Source organism: Sorex fumeus, unplaced genomic scaffold (assembly GCF_029834395.1).
Source record: "Sorex fumeus unplaced genomic scaffold, SorFum_2.1 ptg000029l, whole genome shotgun sequence".
Lineage (NCBI taxonomy): Eukaryota > Metazoa > Chordata > Mammalia > Eulipotyphla > Soricidae > Sorex > Sorex fumeus.
This window is the reverse complement of record NW_026606086.1, coordinates 8048088-8069453: the sequence shown is the minus strand read 5'-3', so window position 1 is coordinate 8069453 and position 21366 is coordinate 8048088. Positions and strand designations below refer to the sequence as shown.

At 47.0% G+C, this 21366-nt stretch overlaps 1 protein-coding gene across 1 annotated transcript in view; it reads left to right on the top strand.

Annotated features, from left to right (window-relative positions):
• The window catches only part of UGGT1 (UDP-glucose glycoprotein glucosyltransferase 1), a 103533-nt gene extending 83874 nt beyond the window's left edge, over window positions 1-19659 (top strand). Inside the window, exons 31-41 of the mRNA XM_056115623.1 lie at window positions 246-331; window positions 3749-3833; window positions 5420-5508; window positions 6006-6110; window positions 7461-7545; window positions 9132-9314; window positions 11012-11172; window positions 12884-12998; window positions 15512-15628; window positions 15917-16082; window positions 18633-19659. Coding sequence (XP_055971598.1) covers window positions 246-331; window positions 3749-3833; window positions 5420-5508; window positions 6006-6110; window positions 7461-7545; window positions 9132-9314; window positions 11012-11172; window positions 12884-12998; window positions 15512-15628; window positions 15917-16082; window positions 18633-18658 — 1218 coding nt within the window. The 3' untranslated portion in view covers window positions 18659-19659. The remainder of the gene's footprint in view (window positions 1-245; window positions 332-3748; window positions 3834-5419; window positions 5509-6005; window positions 6111-7460; window positions 7546-9131; window positions 9315-11011; window positions 11173-12883; window positions 12999-15511; window positions 15629-15916; window positions 16083-18632) is intronic.
• The last annotated feature ends 1707 nt before the right edge of the window (window positions 19660-21366 follow it).

Here is a 21366-nt window from a genome sequence, read left to right as displayed (position 1 = left end):
GAGGGGGTGAAGGTCTTTCAGAAACAACATTTTGATGAGAGAGTTGAAATGCCTTTTTCCTGAGTGTCTGGAGACACAGTGTGTAAGGTAACTCACCCAGCATCCCACGAGGTTCCCTGTGTGTGCCATTCCCTGCCCCTCCAGGAGTAAGCTCTGAGCTCTGAGCTCAGAGCCAGGAGTAAGCCAGGTGTGGCCCAGAAACCAAAATAAACAGATGAACAAACTGTCTGTTTCTCTTTCCCTAGGGCTACTTTCAGTTAAAAGCCAATCCAGGGGCTTGGATTCTCAGACTGAGAAAAGGACGTTCAGAAGATATTTATAGGATCTACAGGTAGGACTGAGAGGTGCAGAACTGTTGCCAGGCCCCGCTGGGAGGTGCGGCCAGTGGGGCCACCGCCCAGTCGCGTTCCTCTGAGCTGACCATGTTGTCGCATCAGGCATTTCCGTCCCAGATGAAAAGCATGGGCCGTGAGAACCCGAGCCACTTCAAGAAAGAAGCTGGGAGATGGGCAGGCCAGGGTTTCTAGCAGAGAGCGTGTCACCTGCTCCAGGGTGTTGGGTGGAGATGGCCAGTCCCCTACATGGTGGCCGTGAGCCCCGGTGCTGGTCCTCCCTCTCAGGTCTGGGGGACTGTGGACCTGCTCTGGGGGCTTCTGCCAGGGGTCAGGCCTTGGTGTGAAGGTTTACTGTAAGCAGTTGTTAATCGAATAAAGTCATGCTGCCTTTTAGAAAAGTGTGGAGGGCCCACCCCGAGCAGTGCTCAGGGCAGACACCTGGCTCTGTCCTTATGCACCTCTCCCGGGCGTGTTCTTGGGACTGTGTGGAGCCAGGGTCACATACGAGTCACTGTGTGAAGGCAGAGGCTGTGCTGTGCTGTGCTGTCACTCCGGTGCATTCAGTTATTTTTGTAAATTTATTCCACCTGGATTTTTATTGAGGTTCCCTGATAGTTGTTTTTTGTTTGTTCGTTTTTTTTTTTTTTTAATTAAAGCAGCATGATTTACAGAGTCATTCATGGCTGAGTTTTAGACACATGGCATTGCAGCACCAACCCCACCACCGGTGCCCCGGGTTCCCTCCCAGCTCCCCTCCTTGCAGGCACCTTCCAAGTCCTGTGATTCCAGCGGGTCTCTGATTTCAGTGTTGCTGAGTCTGAGGTTGGGTATTTGGCTCTGTCATTGCTCATCACCTCCTTGGGCCTGACTCCCCTGGCCTGGCCATGGCTTCTCACCTGCCTCTTCTCCCTGTCCCTCATTCTTTCTCATCTGTGGCATTTGGAATAACTGGATGAGGGATATACTGTTTTGAAAGGGGATGCCCGGATCAGCCTCCCAGAGTTCGGGGAGAAGGAGAGAGTGCTGATGTGAGTCTTGCACGTTTTGCTCCAGCCCTCCCTCGTGATGGTGTTCATGCTGCCCCCCCACCGGTGCCCCGGTCCTCCCCCAGCCATGCCCTGGGAAGCTCGGCTCTGTCTCCAGCTCTCCAGTTCTGTAGCCTTTGTCCTTTTGTTGCTCCCGTGCTATGTATCTTTGTTTTGTTTCTTAATATCCCCCTCCCCCTTATTTTTTAACTCAGAAAATTCCTTTCTTATTTATTTTTGTTTAGTCTCTTCCAAGGGCTGGAGCATAGCACAGCGGCAGGGCGTTTGCCTTGCGCGCAGCCGAGAGTATCTCGCCCGCAGGGCAAAGCCTGGCAAGCTACCTGTGATGTATTCAATATGCCAAACACAGTAACAGCAAGTCTCGCAATGTTACTGGGCCCGCTGGAGCAAATCGAGCAAATCGATGAACAACAGGAGGACAGTCTCTTCCAAGTGTTTGAGTTTCCCCTCCATTTTTGTTGGTGTTGAATTTTCATTTTCACAGTGTTGGGGTCTGAGGACAGTTGATAGACTTCCACGGAGCTGAGTTCTGTGCCCCATCAAGGGTCTGTCTGGAGAGGAATGTTTATGAGGGGTGAGGAAGGCTCTGATATGTCTGCCTGGTCCTTGTCTTCTTTCAAGACCAGAGTTTACCTGCCAAGTCTCTGCCTTGGCCATCTGCACAGCTCTGACAGGAGTTTTAGGGTGCACTGCCACTGTGTGTCTGCCAGGTGTCTTCCTTCATGTCTGCCTGTGGTGGTCTTAAGTCTCCCCATCAGGAGGTATGTGTATGTTTGGAAGTGTGAGTTCTTCTAGCTGTCTTGATACCTTGATCATTAAGAAACTACCGTTCCTGTCCCTTCTGGCCTTTTGTGATTTGAAGTCTGCGGTAAACATGGCCAGCCTGGCCTTTTGAGAGGAATGATCATCCTGAGAGATTGTTCTCCAGACCTTAGTGTTGAGCCGTGTTTGCTGTGACTGCTGAGATCCGTTTCTTGTAGAGGGCAGAAAGTTGAGTTCAGTTTTCTGATCCATCCTGATGCTCTCTGTGGACCTTCAAGATGAGGGAATTTACTGCCATCATTTTGTAGAAGTTTATGAGTGTTTGTGGACTCTGTCTTGGCTTTTAAAGAAATTCCTTACAAAAGTGTTTTCAGTAAATTCCCTAAGCTGTTGCTTGATGAAGCTCTATCTTTCCTTCACATTTGAATGATAATCTAGCTGGATAGAGAGCATTCTTAGGAGGTGTTCTTTTGTTTTTTTTTTTTTTAATTGTTTTTAAGGGCTGGAGTGATAGCATAGCGGGTAGGGCGTTTGCCTTGCACGTAGCTGACCTGGGTTTGATTTCTCCACCCTTCTCCGAGAGCCCGGCAATGCTACCGAGAGTATCCTACCCGCATAGCAAAGCCTGGCAAGCTGCCCGTGACATATTTGATATGCCAAAAAAAAAAAACAAAAACAAAAACAGTAACAACAAGTCTCACAATGGAGACGTTACTCATGCCTGCTAGAGCAAATTGATAAACAATGGGAAGACAGTGCTACAGTTGTTTTTAAACCACAAACCACCATTCTCTTCTGGCCGGTAGTCTCATTTGATATCTCTACTGTGCATCTTCTGGGACTTCCTTTGTATTTAATTCCTTCTTTGATCTTGCTTCTTTGACTATTCTGTTTCTGTCTCTGACTTTCTGGTTACAGTGTGTCTTGCCCAGGGAATGAAGGCTTTCCTAAATAGTAACCTCTTCAATGTCAATAGACTTGCCTTCTGATGTTTTCCCCAAATAAGATCTGACAGGTTTTTTTGTTTGCTTTTGGGCCACCCTGGTGATGCTAAGGGATTACTCATATCTCTGTCCTTAGGAATCATTCCTGGTGGGCTACTGGGGATCAAACCTGGGTTGTACACAGCTGACCTGGGTTTGATGCCTGCCATCCCATTTGGTCCCACGAGTCCCGCCAGAAGTAATCCATGAGCATGGAGCTAGGAGTGAACTGTATTGGTGCTTGCTACTGAGGAGAAGGGTGGAGTTGCTGGTGACCGAGCTTAGTGGCCCCCGTGGCCCCATGAAGATGCAGCGTTTGATCCAGGCCTGGTGCGTGCAGGCAGTGGGTTGATGCTCACCGGCTGCCCGGCAGCTTCTGGATTGTTCCGTCGAATGCCATTTGCCAGAGTGAATTTGAGGAGAAAATGTCCCCCCGGCATATGTTTGTGAGGGTGGAGATTGGACAAGGACTTCTGTGAGGCTGGAAGGGGCTGCCTGAAGACTGGAGGAAAAAACCCAAAACCTTTTTCTGCTGAAGATGTGGACAGATAAGGCGGATTCTATCACAGCATTTCCTGTGTGGTTTATAGTAACTGTGTTGCTTTCTCCCTTTGTTTCTAAGTCATGATGGTACAGATTCTCCACCTGATGCTGACGAGGTTGTCGTCGTCCTCAACAACTTTAAGAGCAAAATAATTAAAGTGAAGGTAAGGCTGGCATATTAAGGAACACACCTTATATTTGGTAAAAAGTAGCACTATCTGGTATTCTTTCATTTTTACGTAAATACCTGTATCTTGAAATGAACCCTAAACTGAAGTGATAAGATGTATTATTTCCTGTATTATTTCCAGTACAGCAGAGAAAGCTTTTGCCTTGCATTCTGCTATCTACATTAGATTGCTAGCACCCCCTATGGTCCCCCGGGCACCACCAGGAATGGTCCCCGAGGAGAGAACCAGGAACAATAATAATGCTAATATTGTGCTAAATATTTCATGATCTGTCAGCTTCTATCATAGCGCTGTTTACAGTAACTTTCACAGTGCTGGTCGTGGTCTTGCTCATAAAGCTTAGCAGGAAATGAAGGCACCAGCCTAAGAGTTTTGTTTATCCTGGTATTTCTTGGAAAAGTGATTTAAATACTACAATTTAGTCTTTTTTTAAATATGAGTTCATGGCTTTCTTCCCCTTGGAGGTTCTACCTCTTGGGTAATCTGAGTGTAGCATTATAGGTTTGGGGGCTGGAGAGAACACAGCAGATATAGGGCACACGCTTTGCATGAGTCTGAACTGGGTTCTATCCCCAGTGTCCCCGATGATCCCCCAAGTTCTACCAGAAATGATCCCTGAGCACAGAGCCAGGAGGACGCCCTGAGCACTCTCAGATGTGCCCCAAACACCCCTCTACCCCCTCAAAAAAAATATTATGAGCCTCATTTTATTTCAGTGTTTTCATAGATACCATGTTGTTTATGTGGCCACAGTTCACTTTATTGTTGATACTTTATTCCCAGAACTAGGAGAGAATGCCAATGAAAATTGTTACTATAATATATGTAGCCCTATTTAATTCCTCCTCACTTCTATCAGAATTTCCTAATTTGTGGTATCTTAAATTCAAGTAGAAGGTGGTGGTAAGGCTGCATTTGGATAAGCAGGAAATGGCCCCTATACCAGAGAGAAGGTCCAGATCGGTGCTGCTTAATCCTGGGATAATGCTGTTGGTTTTCTTCTGGCAGAGCTAACTCACAGGGTTGGTTTTATTTCTCTCAGATTCTGTGTCTACTCAGTTGAATTTTCACTCTAAAAACTTACTGTCTAGGGGCTGGAGCAATAGCACAGTGGGTAGGGTGTTTGCCTTGCACGTGGCCAACCTGGGTTCGATTCCCAGCATCCCATATAGTCTCCCGAGCACCGCCAGGAGTAACTCCTGAAGAGCCAGGAGTAACCCCTGTGCATCGTCGGGTATGACCCAAAAAGCAAAAAAAAAAAAAAAAAAAAAAAAAAAGACAAATAAAACAAAAACCACCTTACTGTCTAAATGAGGTTGCTATCTCTACACTTAGGGTTTTAATCGAATATTAGGATGAAGATGCATCTGTTGACTTGTAAAGTGCCTGATCTGGGTTGCACTGACTTGTGGGAGAATTAGTCCCTGTTTCTGACAGTACTCCACACACATACACACACACACACACACACACACACACACACACACACACACACACACAAATACATACACCTTTCAAAGTCAGTGTCACAGAAGTACGATTCTTCCGCATGATTGCAGGTCCAGAAGAAGGCAGACATGGTGAATGAAGACTTGCTGAGTGATGGGGCTAATGAGAACGAATCTGGATTTTGGGACTCTTTCAAATGGTAAACTGAACGCTTGTAATGTACATTTACAAAGTAGTAATATACTTGAGGGAACACTAAAGGTAGAAGTGTCATCTCCCTCTCCTTGGGAGCATAACAGTCCTGTGTCGGCCTTCAGGTTCCTGCCCGGTGCAGCCGGGGCTGGCACTTGAGTGTTTTCACTGGATGAGCTGACAGGCTGCTGTGCTTCAGCTGTGGACCCACTCTCTGGACACTTGACGGTGGCTCCCCAGCATTGGCCCATTGTTCTGACCCCTCCCTGCTGCCAGGAGCAGCCATGTTGGTTCCATTCCGAAAGCACCCGAGCGCCGGGCGGCCACTTTCCTATCCCCCTACAGGGCTATTTCTCTGCTCTGTGTCCACTCCCCAGGTGCAGAAGGAAACTCTGTGTGTCCCTGCTCTGTACTGCCCACTGGGAAAGTGCCCGCTCTCCCCTTTCCACGCACAGGCTGTGTGCCCATTGGCGGCTCAGTTCTTTTTTTCCTTTCTCATTTCAGGGGCTTTTCGGGGGGACAGAAGACTGAGGAGGTGAAGCAGGACAAAGACAACATAATTAACATCTTCTCTGTTGCCTCGGGCCACCTCTACGAAAGATTTCTCCGGTCAGTCCCATTGATTATCTCAGTGTCTGGGGATGGATTTGTCCCAGGATTCTAGGTGAGGGGAAAGTTGCATGGGATTCTGCCCATTATTAACCTGAAGGGCTCTAAGGATCGTGGCTAGGTGGCCACTGATGATCGTATCAGCTTTGATCCAGCCAGATTTACAATATCAAACTCTATGTGTACATATTGCTCCACTGTCTTCTCCTGCCTCTGCACTCACAGGTTGTAAATGGTGGTAAATTGGTTTCTGGGTATTGGTTTCTGGGTATTGCTGATACAAGCTTAGTAGGAGGTTAGTGGGGAGATTGGAACCCTATCCTGGACCCTCTCCTCTGGAGAGTCATCAGATTGGAGAGTCTGGGGGGGATCCTCGTTGTCATCCAAGATGCCTGTTTTGCACCCAGGATGAGAGGACCCCGGTCCCCTGCTAGCAGTGCATCTGTCACCTGGGGCTCTTCTGAGTGCCTGGGTCAGCGGGCCCAAGACAGGCTCTGAAGATGAGATCAGCCTCTGTCTGACAGACACTTGTTCCTGTCCGGGCTCTTTTCACTTTTACTTTTCCACGACAAATCCCAATGAGCAAGACATCATCTTACTCATGTTTTTGCCCTCCTTATTCTAAGAGAGAAGAGCAGGATATCAGACATTAGCATCAACTGAATTTAATGAAATTCCTTCACTCCTTTGTCTGGGAAGTTGGGAATCCCAACACTGTTCCAGTTGACCACCCCTCACCTCTACCCCTTGGTCTAGCAAGTCCTGTCATGTGGGTTGTGGAGGCCATGTGGCTACACACAGTTGATGTGGGTTGTTTTGGTTTTTGTTTGGTTTGTTTTTGAGCCACACCCGGCCATGCTGAAGGGTTACTTATAGCTCTGCACTCAGAAATTACTCCTTGTGGTGCTTGGGGGACCATATGGATGCCAGGGGTTGAATCCTGTCAGCCGCTTGCAAGGCGGATGCCCTGCCCGCTGTACTGTTGATCCCGCCCGGCACAGAGCTGCTGTGGTTGCACAGATCCTCCTTCTGGAATGGTGCAGTGCCTTAGCCATCACCCTTTACTCATCTGTGCCAGAATGAACCTGGCAGTTTGTGAACCAGTTTCCTTAAAGATGTGACATGATGAGAATGTTTGTCTTTATCAGCCAAGTTGTTTTGTAGGTGGGAGGCACCCGTTCGAGAAAAGCCATGTGCTTTTCAGTCCCCCAGGAATCTCTTGTTGCCTGACTGACTTGCTTCCACAGTTAGCTGTGTCCTTGAAGGTGCAGATTTAGGGGCTCGTGGTGACTGTGTCAGTTGAGATCTCAGAACATTGGAAATGACATTATCACTTGCTTTTGTTCACAGCATCATGATGCTCTCGGTTCTGAAGAATACCAAGACCCCTGTGAAATTCTGGTTCTTGAAGAATTATTTGTCCCCCACTTTTAAGGTTTGTTTTCCAGGGGAAAGGAAAATATTCTTACTAAGCAAACATGTACAGCATAATATACTTTTTTACTACTTTTAATGTCATCTGTATAATTAAGTTTATTTTTTCTGTTTTTAGGATACCGTAATTCAAATAGCACATTTCTACATTAATTTTTCTTTTGTGCTGGTCCATTTGGGGGAATAAGTAGAAAACCTAGTGAAAATTTATGACCTGTTTGAAGTTTTGGTGCTAGGAGGAAATCTGTCTTGGAAGCAGTGTTTTGATGAAATAGCATTCTGTTTGTTAGAATGTACACATGTCCTACTTTAACTCAGTGTCTTGCTGGTTTTCACTGAGAGAATCCCAGTTATGTATAGATTCACCTCTGCGAAACATTTGGAAAGTTTCCTCTGCTTTATTTGTCAGTTGTGATTTGTTATCTAAATGGGAATGTTTTCATCTTCTGATGTTCTTTTAGAATTTACTCAGTGGCTAATGTTGTACTTGGTAACAGACTCTCCTAGTTAATAGATGGCTGCTGGTTCCCTGAAGGTCTTTGTATCTGAAATTTGAAAGATTTCAGGGCAATACATCTGCTGAGAGTGTTTGGGTTTGCTTTGCTAGTCTCAGGTTAGAGCTGGCTTAACATCAAGCTCGAGAAATGTTTTGATGAAATTAAATTTAGATGAATTCAAGTTCAGTGTTCTTAAACACACACACTGAATAGTTATCCAGAAGCCCATAGGAAGCTTTCTTAAATAAGTATGAATTCAACTTCTTTAGGACTCCATGATTTCTCTATTTGGGGTCTAGGCCCGGAAACAGATGTGTTAACTTGGAAACATGTTAACAGCTCAGCATTGCTGGGTGCAGTGGCCACAACTGGGCTCCATGCTCAGCCCTACAGCAGTAGATGAGGGCAGCAGAACCTGTGGTACGCCCACACAGCTGAAGATGGCACAGCCATAAGAAGAGGGAAACTCTTGCTGGTTGCTGCAACTCAGAGGGACCTAGAGAACGTTGTGTTAAGGAAGTAGGTCAGAGGCAGAAAGACAAATACTGAATAGTCTCAAAACTGAAATTGCCAAGCAGTGGGGGTAGGTAGGGTGTCAGGAGTTAAGGAAGAGGTGGACTTAAAAGTCATAGGATGACAGCGGTGGAAGGTCTGGGGGACTGATTCGGTGATGAAGGTGCAGTAAGTTAAGTCAAAGTCACAAATGTTAGCTTTTAACACTGTTGTAACTGTGTTACCTGAATGATGCCTCCCAATGAAAAAAAAGATATTCAAAATGCAAATGACGTTGGTAGCCCTGTGTCATTGTAAAATTTAATGCAGATTTTAGCTTGGGTTCTTTGACATGAAGCAAAGTGGTAGGAAAACAGAACAATTACGTTGTTTAGGTGATTCAAAAGGTGGCAGAATGTGATGGGAAAATTTTCTGTCATTTCATGATCAGAAATCATAAACAGGGATTTGCAACTCCAAGTTGTTGCAGTAAAGGTGTTTTGCTTGTGCCATGGTCCTGGTGGTTGGCTTATGTTAGAAGGTTGATTTTCTTTACCAAAATACATCATTGCTTGCTGGCCCCCATGTCTTAAAATAGGAGTTCATCCCTTACATGGCGAAAGAATATAACTTCCAGTATGAGCTTGTGCAGTACAAGTGGCCCCGGTGGCTCCATCAGCAGACGGAGAAGCAGCGCATCATCTGGGGCTACAAGATCCTCTTCCTGGACGTGCTCTTCCCGCTCGTCGTCGACAAGTTCCTCTTTGTGGATGCGGACCAGGTGAGTGCGTGGTTGGCGTGGGCGTCAGACTGAAGGCACCGGGTTCCTCTTCTTTGACAAATGGTTTTCTTTTTCTTGGGGGGAAATGTCTGCGCTTCTTTTACATTATTTAGCAAGCATAGAAAGTCAGCACCTAGATATTGTCACTTGAAAATCTTTCATTTGAGAAATGGAGACAGGGCGGGGAGGAGTGTCAGTGGTTCTGGGATTGGGTTGGGATGTTGAAATCGTCATGAATAGCTTTGTAAACCACAGCATTTAGACGAAGTGGGGGGAAAGAAGTTTTCATTGAGGGGCTGGAGAGAGTACTGCGGAGAGGGCGTTTGCCTTGCACATGGCCAGCCTGGGTTCATTCACAGCATCCCACAGAGCTCCATAGGAGTAATTCCTGAGCGCAGAGCCAGGAGTAACCCCTGAGCACTGGCCTGTGTAATACAAAAAAAGGCAAAAAAAAAAAAAATCCCTTACTGATTAGATCTTGCAGTTTCATATCTTATTTAGTTTATTTATGGCACAAACTAAAAACTCAAAAGCTGGGGTCTAATGGTGCTTGCCATCAGCCCCGGTCATCCAGAAGTTGGGAGCTTCAACACAGGTAACAGAGAAAGCTCAGGAAGGTACCTGACCTCTATACTGCAGCCGTCTTCAGATTCTCTTCCAGCTCTTAGAATTCCACTTCACAGAAAATAAATAAATAAATAAATAAATAAATAAAATAGCATAGTAGCACTGTCCTCCCATTGTTTGTCATTTGCTTGAGCGGACACCAGTAACGTCTCCATTGTGAGACTTGTTGTTACTGTTTTTAGCATATCGAATACGCCATGGGGAGCTTGCCAGGCTCTGCCATGCGGGTGGGATACTCTTTGGTAGCTTGCTGGGTTCTTTGAGGGATGGAGGAATTGAACCCAGTCTCCCACATGCAAAGCAAATACCCTATCTGCTGTGCTATCGCTCCAGCCCAGCTGCCCCCCCCCCCCCCAGATCTTCTGACCTTTGGGATTTTAAGCAGAAGGTGTCAGAAAAGTTACCATAGGGATAACTGGCTTGTGGCAGCCAAGTGTTCATAGTGATGTCACTTTTTGATCCTTCGATGCCAGCTCTTCCTATCATGGTGAAGCAGAATTCACCTCCCCCCCAAAAATTTGTTTTAAATAATAATAATTTTTAAAAAATTAAATAAATTAACTAAATACCCTTGATTTTAGAGTGCACAGCTCAGAAAGTCTGAACACAGTCCTGTCCTGCATCCTTGCCCTTTCTCCTGAGCTGGTCGAGACCTGGGTGGAAGGGGTGTCATATGTGTTAGAGCTGTTTGTCCTCTTTAGATGCTCTGTCCTGCCTCGTCAGTCAGACTGATTCAGTTGGAAGTTTCTTCTCCAGCTTTTGAAATAACCGTATTCCCCTGGTTAAGCACCTACTGTATGCCAGTGTCACCCCTTACCGGTGTCTCCAGTTTTGATTCACATCATCTATCCAGTAGCTCTTCTCTTTTTGAGTACTTTGAAGACTGTGTGCTAGGCACTCGACTCATTTCCTATGCAGCAGGCAGCTGGTCAGTGGAGAGTCCAGTCTCTCCTAGATGTGCTGGGCTGCGGTGCTGCTGACCCAGACTGGCCCCTGCCCTGCTGCCTCAGTGGGGTGCTCCGTACAGGAAAGGCATCTGCACCTGTGTGTAAGAAATGTCTTCTTTCCAGATTGTGCGAACAGACCTCAAAGAACTAAGAGATTTCAACCTGGACGGCGCCCCTTACGGCTATACCCCGTTCTGTGATAGCCGGAAGGAGATGGATGGCTACAGGTTCTGGAAATCAGGCTACTGGGCCAGTCACCTGGCTGGACGGAAGTATCATATCAGGTATTGAAAGGGAATAAAGGGAGAAAGGTTATTTAACAACCAGTGAAGTTCATTTTCTTTAAAATTTTGCTTACTGGGGCCAGAGCAGTGGTACAGCAGATGGGGCACTTTGCATGTCTCCAACCTGGGTTTGATCCCTGGCATCCCATATGATACCTCCCCCCACCCCCACTTCAGTACTGACAGAGGTGATCCCTGAGTGCAGAGGCAGGAGTAACCCCTGAACACCTGCTGGGTGTGGTCCCCAAATGAAAAACATTTTTCCCTGTTGAAAAATGTAGCTTGGTGATACATTAATACGACTTAACAATTAATGATGAGAATATGCACGTGAGAAGCAGTTCTTTCCGTTTCTGTGCTTCTCCTGGCCCGTTTCCATTCCACATGGACTCTCCCTTCTCTATGAACTTAGGGAGTTTTAAAATTCTTACGGAAACAATTTTGACTTCCATTTGACATCGACTGTAAATTTTAAAAATACTTCAATGTACTTTCACTGATTCGCAAGAGGCGTGTTTTCCTTATTTAACTTTGTGCCCATTTTGCTGGGGGAACATTGCTGAGGGGCCGACTCAGCCTTAGATCTGTAGAACACGCCCCTTCCCCTGTGAGGTGGGCGTGTGCACATGCCCACTCCCCCCACCCCCCCACCCCCCCCCACTGCGGTCCCAGTGTTTGCTTCTGCATATTTGGTCGTGGTGCGCCTGGACCCACACGTGTTTGCTTGTAGGATCACAATCTCAATGTCACTGCCCCTGGCCTCACCTCCAGCTCCGGGTGGTGCCAGGGATGTTCCCCTGCCACTGTACCACCTCCCCCTGCCCAGCCCGGGCACAGTAGGATTATCCTCATTGCCCCACCGAGCCTTCTGGCGCTCTGTGGAGAGACTGTGTTCCCCTTCACGTCTGCCCCCTGTTCTAGTCTGTCTATGATCTACTGTGCCATGATGTCCACCCTGGCAGCGAGAGACTCGGTCTATTGTGCCTATTTCCAGCCTCTGTGGTGGAGAAACTTCTAGAAGTTGAACTACTGAGTACAGCAGTAGGTTCATTTGTTGCTTTTCAGCAAACACTGTGGTGATTTCTCTGGACACAATGCGCCGAGTGAGATTTGAAGGGTCAAAGGAGGAGCAGAAGGAGGAGCAGAGACAGGGTCAAGATGGTCTGTGGGATGGCAGTATTCCGGTTTATTTTTGTCCTCTAAGAGCAGCTGTTGGGGTTGGAGCGATAGCACAGTGGGTAGGGTATTTGCCTTGCACGTGGCCAACCCGGGTTCGATTCCCAGCATCCCATATGGTCCCCTGAGCACCGCCAGGAGTAATTCCTTAGTGCAGAGCCAGGAGTAACCCCTGAGCATCGTTGGGTGTGACCCCCCCCCCAAAAAAAAAGCAATAAATAAATAAGAGCAACCGTCGTATTCCAGTACCTAATAATTATTCATCAAACTTGTGTATGACTTTTATTAACTGATCTGCTTGTACTTGCTAGACATCATTTGTTGGCAGTTACTTGCTTTGAAAGGAAATCTAGAAGAGGAGACGGAAATCTAGAATATGGAGATGGGTTTTGTATCTTCACTTTCTCAGCCCCTTTCACTCTGGCTCTGAGCTCACTGAGTGAGGCTGAATGCTCACCCACTGGCCCTGTGCCTGTCCGGGGGAATCATGTTTCTGCCATGATCTGGCTGTAACAAGTGGGTCTTCTTTACCCAGTGCGCTCTATGTTGTGGACCTGAAGAAATTTCGGAAGATAGCGGCTGGTGACAGACTCCGGGGACAGTACCAAGGTCTGAGTCAAGACCCGAACAGCCTCTCAAATCTTGATCAAGTAAGTGGTTGTGATTGGTGGTTTAGGATTTCATGCATCAGTGACAGGCAGGCAATGTTGTGTCTGAAAATGAAGTATATTTGTCTTTGTTTCTTCATGGGAGTGAATTTGTGTGGGAGAAAGATGAAATAAAGAAGCTAGGGAAGGAGAGTTAGTATTTCGGTTGAGTATCCATGCACCAGCCTGGTCCCTGGCACTGTAAGGACTCCTGAGCACAGGGCTAGGAGTCGTCCATTGAGCACCACTGGGAATTGCCCCCAAACCAAAATAAAACAAAACAAAAATCCAAAAGCAAGAAGAAAGGAGGAAAGGCAGGAAGTAAATGCTGATGTGGCAGATGCCATAGCCCTGGGGTGGGAAAGAAACTACCCTCCGCCCTGGTAAGGAGAGAAATGGATCTCCATACCTGCTGGGCACCGTCTGTGTGTCTTTAGGGACAAACAGCCCAAGATTCACAGTCTAGAGTGTATGTCATGTTTCCTGGGGTTTTGCATGTTCATTTGTTTGCTTTGGGGTTGAAAGGTAGAACATTTTAAAAAATAGAAATAATTCAAGAATCAGGTATTCCTTCTCTTTCTCTCTCCCCTTCCCACCACCAACCAAGTTTATTGTCACTGCGTTAGTTGTTTATTTTGTGACTTCTAAGCTCATTTTGTAAGGTCTTAGTTTTCATCTGCACCATTAGCAAATAATGGGACTGAGATTTCCTTAAGTCCTCAGGAGCACTGACACTCGAGTCTGCTGACAGCCTTTGTGTGCATGTGGGGGCAGCCAGCCGCCTCTCTGTCTTCATGTCGTTTGTAGTGTGGTCTCATCTTTCGTGTGTGGTCTTTTACATGCCCAGGAATAAGTCAGTTACTTCCAAAGCCTCTGGTGCGCCACGCCGTCCCTTAGCTTTTTTTTTTTAAGCTTTTGGTTAATCTGTTCATGTTTTTTTTTTTTTGACAGATTTTGGGGGTGTGGAGGAAGCTGAACCCCCGAACCCTGGCACTCACGCTCACGAGGCCATGCTCTGCTGCTGAGCCCCTCTCTTTGCTCCTACTCAGCATCCCCAGGCAGCATTTGGTCCCTGTTGCTGTGGGTGGAGAAGCTTCTAGCACGGGCAGGTTCAAGGGAAGATGGAATCAGGATGAGCTGTTGTAGGGCGGCCTGGTAGGGCAGCATTCCCATGGCAGGTGCTGATTCTGCTTCGGGGGTGGTATGTCAAAAGGCCTCTGCCCGCTTGCCCTGTTCTGATGCTGCCCAGCAGGAAAGTGAGTAGAGCGGCTTGAGGTGCCGTAGAGCTCACTGTTCTTTTTTTTTTTCTTCCCTATTTGGGTCACACTTGGTGATGCACAGGGGTTCCTCCTGGCTTTGCACTCAGGAGTTACTCCTGGTGGTGCTCAGGGGACCATATGAGATGCTGGGAATTGAACCCAAGTCAGCTGCATGCAAGGCAAATGCCCTTCCTGCTGTGCTGTTGCTCCAGCCCCAAGAGCTCACTGTTCTTAATGAAGCGTTTTGTTGATTTTTTTTCTCCTACCAGTGTTCTTAAGGTTGCTGCAAGATTTTTGTGGCCTCGAGGTGTCTTTATAATTTTGTGTGAAATATGCATAATGTAAAATTTGCCATTAGAAAGCTTTTTTAAGTCTGGTTTCAGTGGCCCTGAGTCCACTCCCCGTGTCCTGTGACTGCCCTCACCAGAACATTGTCATCGTCCCAAACAAAAACCTGGTTTCCAACGAGCGTTCATAACCCCTCTTCTCTGTTCTCTCTGTGAATTTACCTCTTCTCGGTACTTTTAGTACCCTAGAACGCTTTTTCCTTTTCTTTCTGGAATATTCCACTTCTCATCTCTTTTTAATGGTTTATCCATTTTCTTTCTAGCACATGTGAATCCTTCCTTTCTATTGATTGACTAATACCTTATTGCATACATAGGCCGTTTTGTTTATCCATTCTAAATTTGAAAGAAAGAGCAATAGTGTACAAGTGTCTGTTTGGGTTCCTACTTTCAGTTCTTTGCAGCTGTGTCCAGAAATTGATTTGCTGGATCAAGCTGATTGTTTGGCTGTCAGGATGGTTATTTGGGCGTTATTTTGTTGTGCCATACTCAAAGGGTTCCCTGAGGGGGAAAGAAAAATGCTAAAGTAGGCACAGAGCTTTTTCTGTTTGGTAACCAGACTATTTTCAGTTAACGTTCAAAAGACAATACTGGGTTTTGTGTTGTTTCAATTAGAATTACCCTCATACAGGGAATTTAGATATAGGTTAGTTTTAAGATGAAATTTCAGGCGTTACTATGGGTTTACTATTATTATTTTATGAATTGTCTAAGTTCTTTTGCTTTTTACTAACACCATAAATTGTCTTATATCGCCTGAGCATTTGTGGTGAGCTCAGTTCTAAGGCTAGTGATGGGCTATCCCAGCACTTGGCATCACTGACTCACTGAGCACTTCCTTTCACTGCCTTTCATGTTGGCTTTCATATTGTCACTTTCGTTTCTTTGTTTTTTTTTTTTAACCAAACAGGATTTGCCCAATAACATGATCCATCAGGTTCCAATCAAGTCCCTCCCTCAAGAATGGCTTTGGTGTGAGACATGGTGTGACGATGCCTCAAAGAAAAGGGCCAAGACCATCGACTTGGTAAGCCACGGGAGCCAGGCCTCTGGGTCCCTGCCCACAGCTGGCCACAGCCCTGCTCCTTGCCAGTTTGTCTCAGTACCTTTAAGTCTTTCTCCCCAAGTGGACGGTTTCCTTTTTGCTCTCCTAGAGCTCCTCCCACAGCGTCTTTGCAGAAGCTGCGGTTGGGACCGCTCCTGGTTCCTGTGGAGGTGGCTCTGCCCATAGCACCATAGCCGTGGCACAGACCCCTCTGGAGCTCATACAGTGGCACCTTGCTTCAACTCAGGCATGTTCTCGGGGTCTTTGCAGTGTAATAACCCGATGACCAAAGAGCCCAAACTGGAAGCTGCGGTTCGGATCGTCCCCGAGTGGCAGGACTACGATCAAGAGATCAAACAGCTGCAGATCCGCTTTCAGAGGGAAAAAGAAAGGGGAGCGCTGTACGGAGAGCAGGCAGCGGAGCCGCCCCGAGAAGGCAAGTGAGACTCAGCTCTGGGCCCTCAATGGACCCTCCACGTTTCCTGGAAAAGGACGAGCAGTGAGAGTTGTCCTCAGTCCCCTTGTCCAGCTGTCAGAATATTTTTCCAACTGGAGTTACACCACAGACCTCGACAGTGCTCGAGGCTTACTCTTGGCTCTGTGCTCGGGGCTCACTCCTGGTGGTGATCAGGGAGCCATATGCTGTGCTGAGAATTCAAACCAGAGGTCACTGCTCGTGATGCAGATGCCTTTTCTCCTCGTTTACCTCCTGGCCTCGCCTCAAACATAGTAATGCAGTTACTTGCTTTTATTGGTTTCTTTTTATTGGGGGAGAGGAGGAGCTTAGGCGGAGGAGGGCGGTTGGTATACTGATCGTTATTCATGGATTTCATGGTGCCTAAGCCAAAACCCCCTACCATATCTCTTCCGATTCCTCAGTTTCTCATTAAATTGTCTAGGCTCTGCTGAGTGAACTTACTGAAATACATTCTTAACGATTTGAAGTCATATTGATTCAAAAGTAAATATTCTTTGAGACAGGCTTACTGGGGCAGAGATAAAATGTGTATAATTTAGACTAGAAAGAACGCTTCACAGTTTCAGTAGCCAGTGTGTGTGTGTGTTGGGAGGGGAAGGGGCTCAGGGTGGTGGTGGTGGGATAATTAGATTGAAAAGTGAAATTTTTGTTTTCTGCTTTTCGGCTACACCCAGCGGTGCTCTGTGTCAGGGCCCTGGTTCCTGGGGGCTGCCGTTGCCCAGCACTGGCCCTGTGCCAGCTGTTTGGAAGCCCTGTGCACTAGTCCCCAGAATTTATAAACTGTTAAAAAGCTGGATTCTGGACTTAAAATATATTCAACTCGAAACTAATTCTTTTTTGTTTGTTTGTTTGTTTTTGGGCTACACCCGGTGATGCTCAGGGCTTACTCCTGGCTCTGTGCTCAGGAATTACTCCTGGCAGGCTCGGGGGACCGTATGGGATGCCGGGGATCGAACCCGGGTCGGCCGTGTGCAAGGCAAGTGCCCTACCCACTGTACTTTTGCTCCAGATTCATCAAAACAACATTCATCATCTAAAAAGGCAGTTACAGAGCATGGATCTCGAGTGATGAGCCTGAGCACTCTAAAGCCTGCACGAAGCCATGAATATCACGGTGGAAACAGTTGACTGTTCACCATAAAATGTCACTGAGTCAGGGATAGCCAGGACAAGCTCTAAGGGACTCCGTGCTCGCTCTGCATGTGGGAGCCCCAGGTTCAGTCCCTGCATTGCATGGTTCCTTGGACTCCCCAGGGTGGTCCAGAGTATGAAAAGAATGATGATGATGAAAATGCAGTAAGTACTCAGACCTCAAGGAATTTTATGGGTAAATGGGAGAAGAAGTAGAGACGTAGAGTTGAAAACCAAAAAGGTCCTTTGACAGGGTAGGGGCTCAGCAGTCAGGATGCACACGCTCCCCCGTTCCTGGCCATGGGGCCTCTCAGCCTCAGCACATGTGGCCCTGGAACCTGGAGATCTCCAAGCACTGTGAGTCCTGGTGCTTCCCAGAGCCCAGGTCACTGTCCCAGCTGGCTAAGTGTCTCTGTGCATGAACCTCTCTATTCTCGGGCCTCCTAAGTACTGTTGGGAGGTTGGGGGAAAAAAAAAAGAATTTAAAAAAACCATAATCAAGCTGATTGACCGTGTTTGATCTGTATGACATGGGCAGGTTGCCACTGCTGCTCCCATGGGCTGGGGACTCTGCCCGGGTGAGAATGACCTTGGGTCAGAGGCAAAGACTCTGAACTCACACTTGAGGCAGTTACCAGTAAAGAAGTGATTCATCCCAGGATAAAGTGGCATCCATAGGGATTTTTAATATTTTCATAAATTAGCGGCATTGAAAACCGTTTAAATATCCACAGGGAGAGAATGATAAATAAGTGACACTGTTGCACATGTTTATGTTACTGAGTGGAAAAGGAGTATTCTGACCAAAAATGCATGGTTTTACTGGAAGGAAATATTGTACTTGAGAAAACTAGCTGGGTGGCGATAATGTTTCAGTGTTTTAAAAATAAAAGTTGGGGGCCAGAGAGAGAGGAAAGTGGGTAGAGTGTTTGCCTTGCACGCGGCCAACCGGGTTCGATCCCCGGCACCTCATAAGGTCCCCTGAGCATCCCCAGGAGTAATTCCTGAGTACAGAGCCAGGAGTAACCCCTGAGTATTGCCAGGTGTGGCCTCCCAAAAAGCCAAAAAGGGGAGTGGGTGGCGGGGCCTCTGGAGAGGCACAGAGTTTCAGGCATTTGCCTGGCATGGGGCTGTGCGATCCTGGCACCCTGCTGTGGTCCTGTGAGCCACGGAGCGTGACCAGAAAAAGCCACACGTGAAGGTCCTTATTTTGTTGTTACTTTTCAAAAGTAAAACAAACAAAATAAGGGTCCTGCGTTTTTTCAAAAGAGATAATATCGAGGTGAAGGCACTGCATTGGCAGAACATGCCCAGCCGGTGTTTTATTATCGGGAGATTATGACCCATTTCATTTTCGATTGTTCTTCTTTTCCACAGGACCTCAGAAACGGGAAGAATTATGATCTCCGGTGGAGGCTAGGAAATTGCACCATTTGAGAAACAGTTTTATATTAAATGCTAGTTTTTTGTCTGATCTGTCTATACAACTGCTGAGAGACTGGCCGGGCCGGGCGGCACAGCCATGGCACGAGTCCCGATTCCGACCCCTGCTTCTCGAGGGGCGCTGCACCTTCGGAATTTGGGCTCCACTGGGCTTGTGCCTCAACGGAAGATACTGTGGCTGAAGCCCCGTCTCCTCTCCTGAGGATCAGTGTCTCCCCGGAGGAGAGAGCAGCGAAGACAACTGGACAGCGCAAGGCCTGTGGTGCCCACCTGAGCGTGCGTGCGCACGCACACACACACACACACACACACACACACACACACACACTCCACACACAAGCACACACACATACACATGCAAACTTAGACACACAGGCACACGTGTGTGAATAAACACACACAGACATGCATGCACACATGCACACACGCTATCAACGGAGCACGGGGCAGCGCAGCCGCCAGCGTTGCCCTGTTCTTCTTTACCTCAGTGGACTGGCAGCGGCGCTCAGCCTGCGACCGAACTGTGGTGTAGCCGCCTCAGCTCAGGGTGTCTGCCTGTGCTGCGTGCCCTTCCCGCGTTCTCTTCCCAAGCATTTTGTTTTTTGTCGAATTGAAATCCAACCATCAATCATGTGTCTTCAGGGTTAACTCGGGCAAATGAATTCTGTGACCGAATGGAGGTGATTTGGGATGAGGGGTGGGGAGGATGTGAGGAGTCGGGGAAGTGACTTGGGGCTCTGGGCGGAGGGGAGAAGGACCTGAATTTGGCTCTTGGATTTTCTAACTCATCAGTACTGTGGTGACGAATTTGAAATGAAAGCTCTATTCTTGTTCCCTCCCCGGCTCCAGCCAACTTTTTAGGTAATTGTTTTGTAAATGATTTTTGTATTTGAAAAAAAAAAATTACTTCTCCTTTCGATTTTCTTATAAAACCAAGTCTGTTATGGATTTCCTTTCTGGATACAGCCATAGTTTGCCTCTGGTGACTCGCCCGAGAGGGCTCAGGGGTCTCAGGAAGGTTCCACAGCATTGCCGCCTTCTCTCTGTGGACTTTTCTCTCTGAGACCCGGGGAGTTAGCTCTGACTGTCCTCCATCGAAGATGCCCAGTTCAAAGACCAGGAGTGAGTAAGACTGTAACTCACCTTCTCTTCCCTGTCAACTGTTCGATATTCCTTTTAGCTCAGTGCTGTCAGGGGTTGCCTTTGGCTTGTAGAGATTTCCTGCGCCTCACCCGTTCCGCTGCCACCTGGACGAAGCTTGGCCCACCACTAGCTCTTTCATGAGTGCTTTTTGCATCTTGGCTTCTGCAGCCCTGAGTGGCCCTTCTCACACAGCCGTTTCTGGACCAGGGGCAGTGCTGGCGGGCAGCAGGGAAGAGTTTGTGTCTGCTGGCCCGTGTGGGTCAGAGGCCACAGGCCTGGGCGCGGGGACGAGCAGCTGAAATGCCCCCACAGTATGTGCCTCTCTCCATGGAAGCAGGCTTTTATTTTCTATTTTGCCTATTTAAAAAAAAAAAATATATATATATATATATGTACAGGGTTGCAAATGGATAGGTATGTCCTCAGTCTTCTAATATAATTTGAGATTATATTAGAATATAATTTGAGTCTTTCCTAAAAGAGTGATCACAAGTAGCATGCCATTGGCCTGTTTTTTTTTTTCCCCATGTATTCACATGTAGAAGTTAGCTTAGAAGTCTCCCAACCTGGAATCTTTGAGTTTGCTTTTGTAATTCCTTTAAAAATTGTTGAAGAGAAACTCAAAAGATTTGGGGGGATACATTGATCTAAGACTGAAAAAGTCCCTCAGAATGATCGCTGTTGACAGGAACCAGCATGATGTGTTCTGTCTGTGAGAGCGGTTTCAAGGATAGAATCAGTGAAAGCAAAAAACATTTGTCCCAGAATCAACTTAGAGTTTATTAAGCCTCATCGAGGCTTGCAATGACCTCTACTTCTGTATCTCTCCATGGATAGAATTGTGCACTTTTCTAGTTTGTTTTCAGGGATATTGATAGGAAATGCTGAAGTTGCTAGCACTTGGCTTTGACAATTGCCGCTGTCCTTGGAATTGCAGAGACCGGCTTTCTCTCTCCCCAGAGACCTGGTCCATGTGAGAAAAGTGCAGCATAAAATCAGCATATGTGTCTCCGTTGACCCTTACCTGTCACTGCCCTCATCATAAGTCTAAATAGTTTGAATGTAGACTTCTGAGATGGTCTGGGGCTTCCTTTGTCTTTGGTTTGTGTGGCATAATCATTGACAGAATTAACCCCCACTGCTCCAGGAAACAGTTGCCACTAAGATTTGATCTCAGTCATCTTTGTTTGTTGTCTTTACAAAAGTAAATTGTGACAGAAAAGAGAAAGGTCCCCTCACCCCCTCCACAAACAAAATATCTGTTGCACTGGAGCCAGAATTCTGGAAATGTTCCAGTGCATTGTTTTTGTCATCATTTATATGTAATGCCATTTTTCTCCTGTTACAGTGGGAATTTTCCTTTCTGAATCAGTGCCAGGATGATAGGAAATAATGTGACATGTCAGAGTGACGTGTGACAGCATACGTGTTTATGTTCTGTGAACAGAGATCACTGATTGACATCAAAAGCCGTGGGCAAAGACTGTCGGAGTACCCCCGTGTGTGAGATTCCTGAAATTGCGTT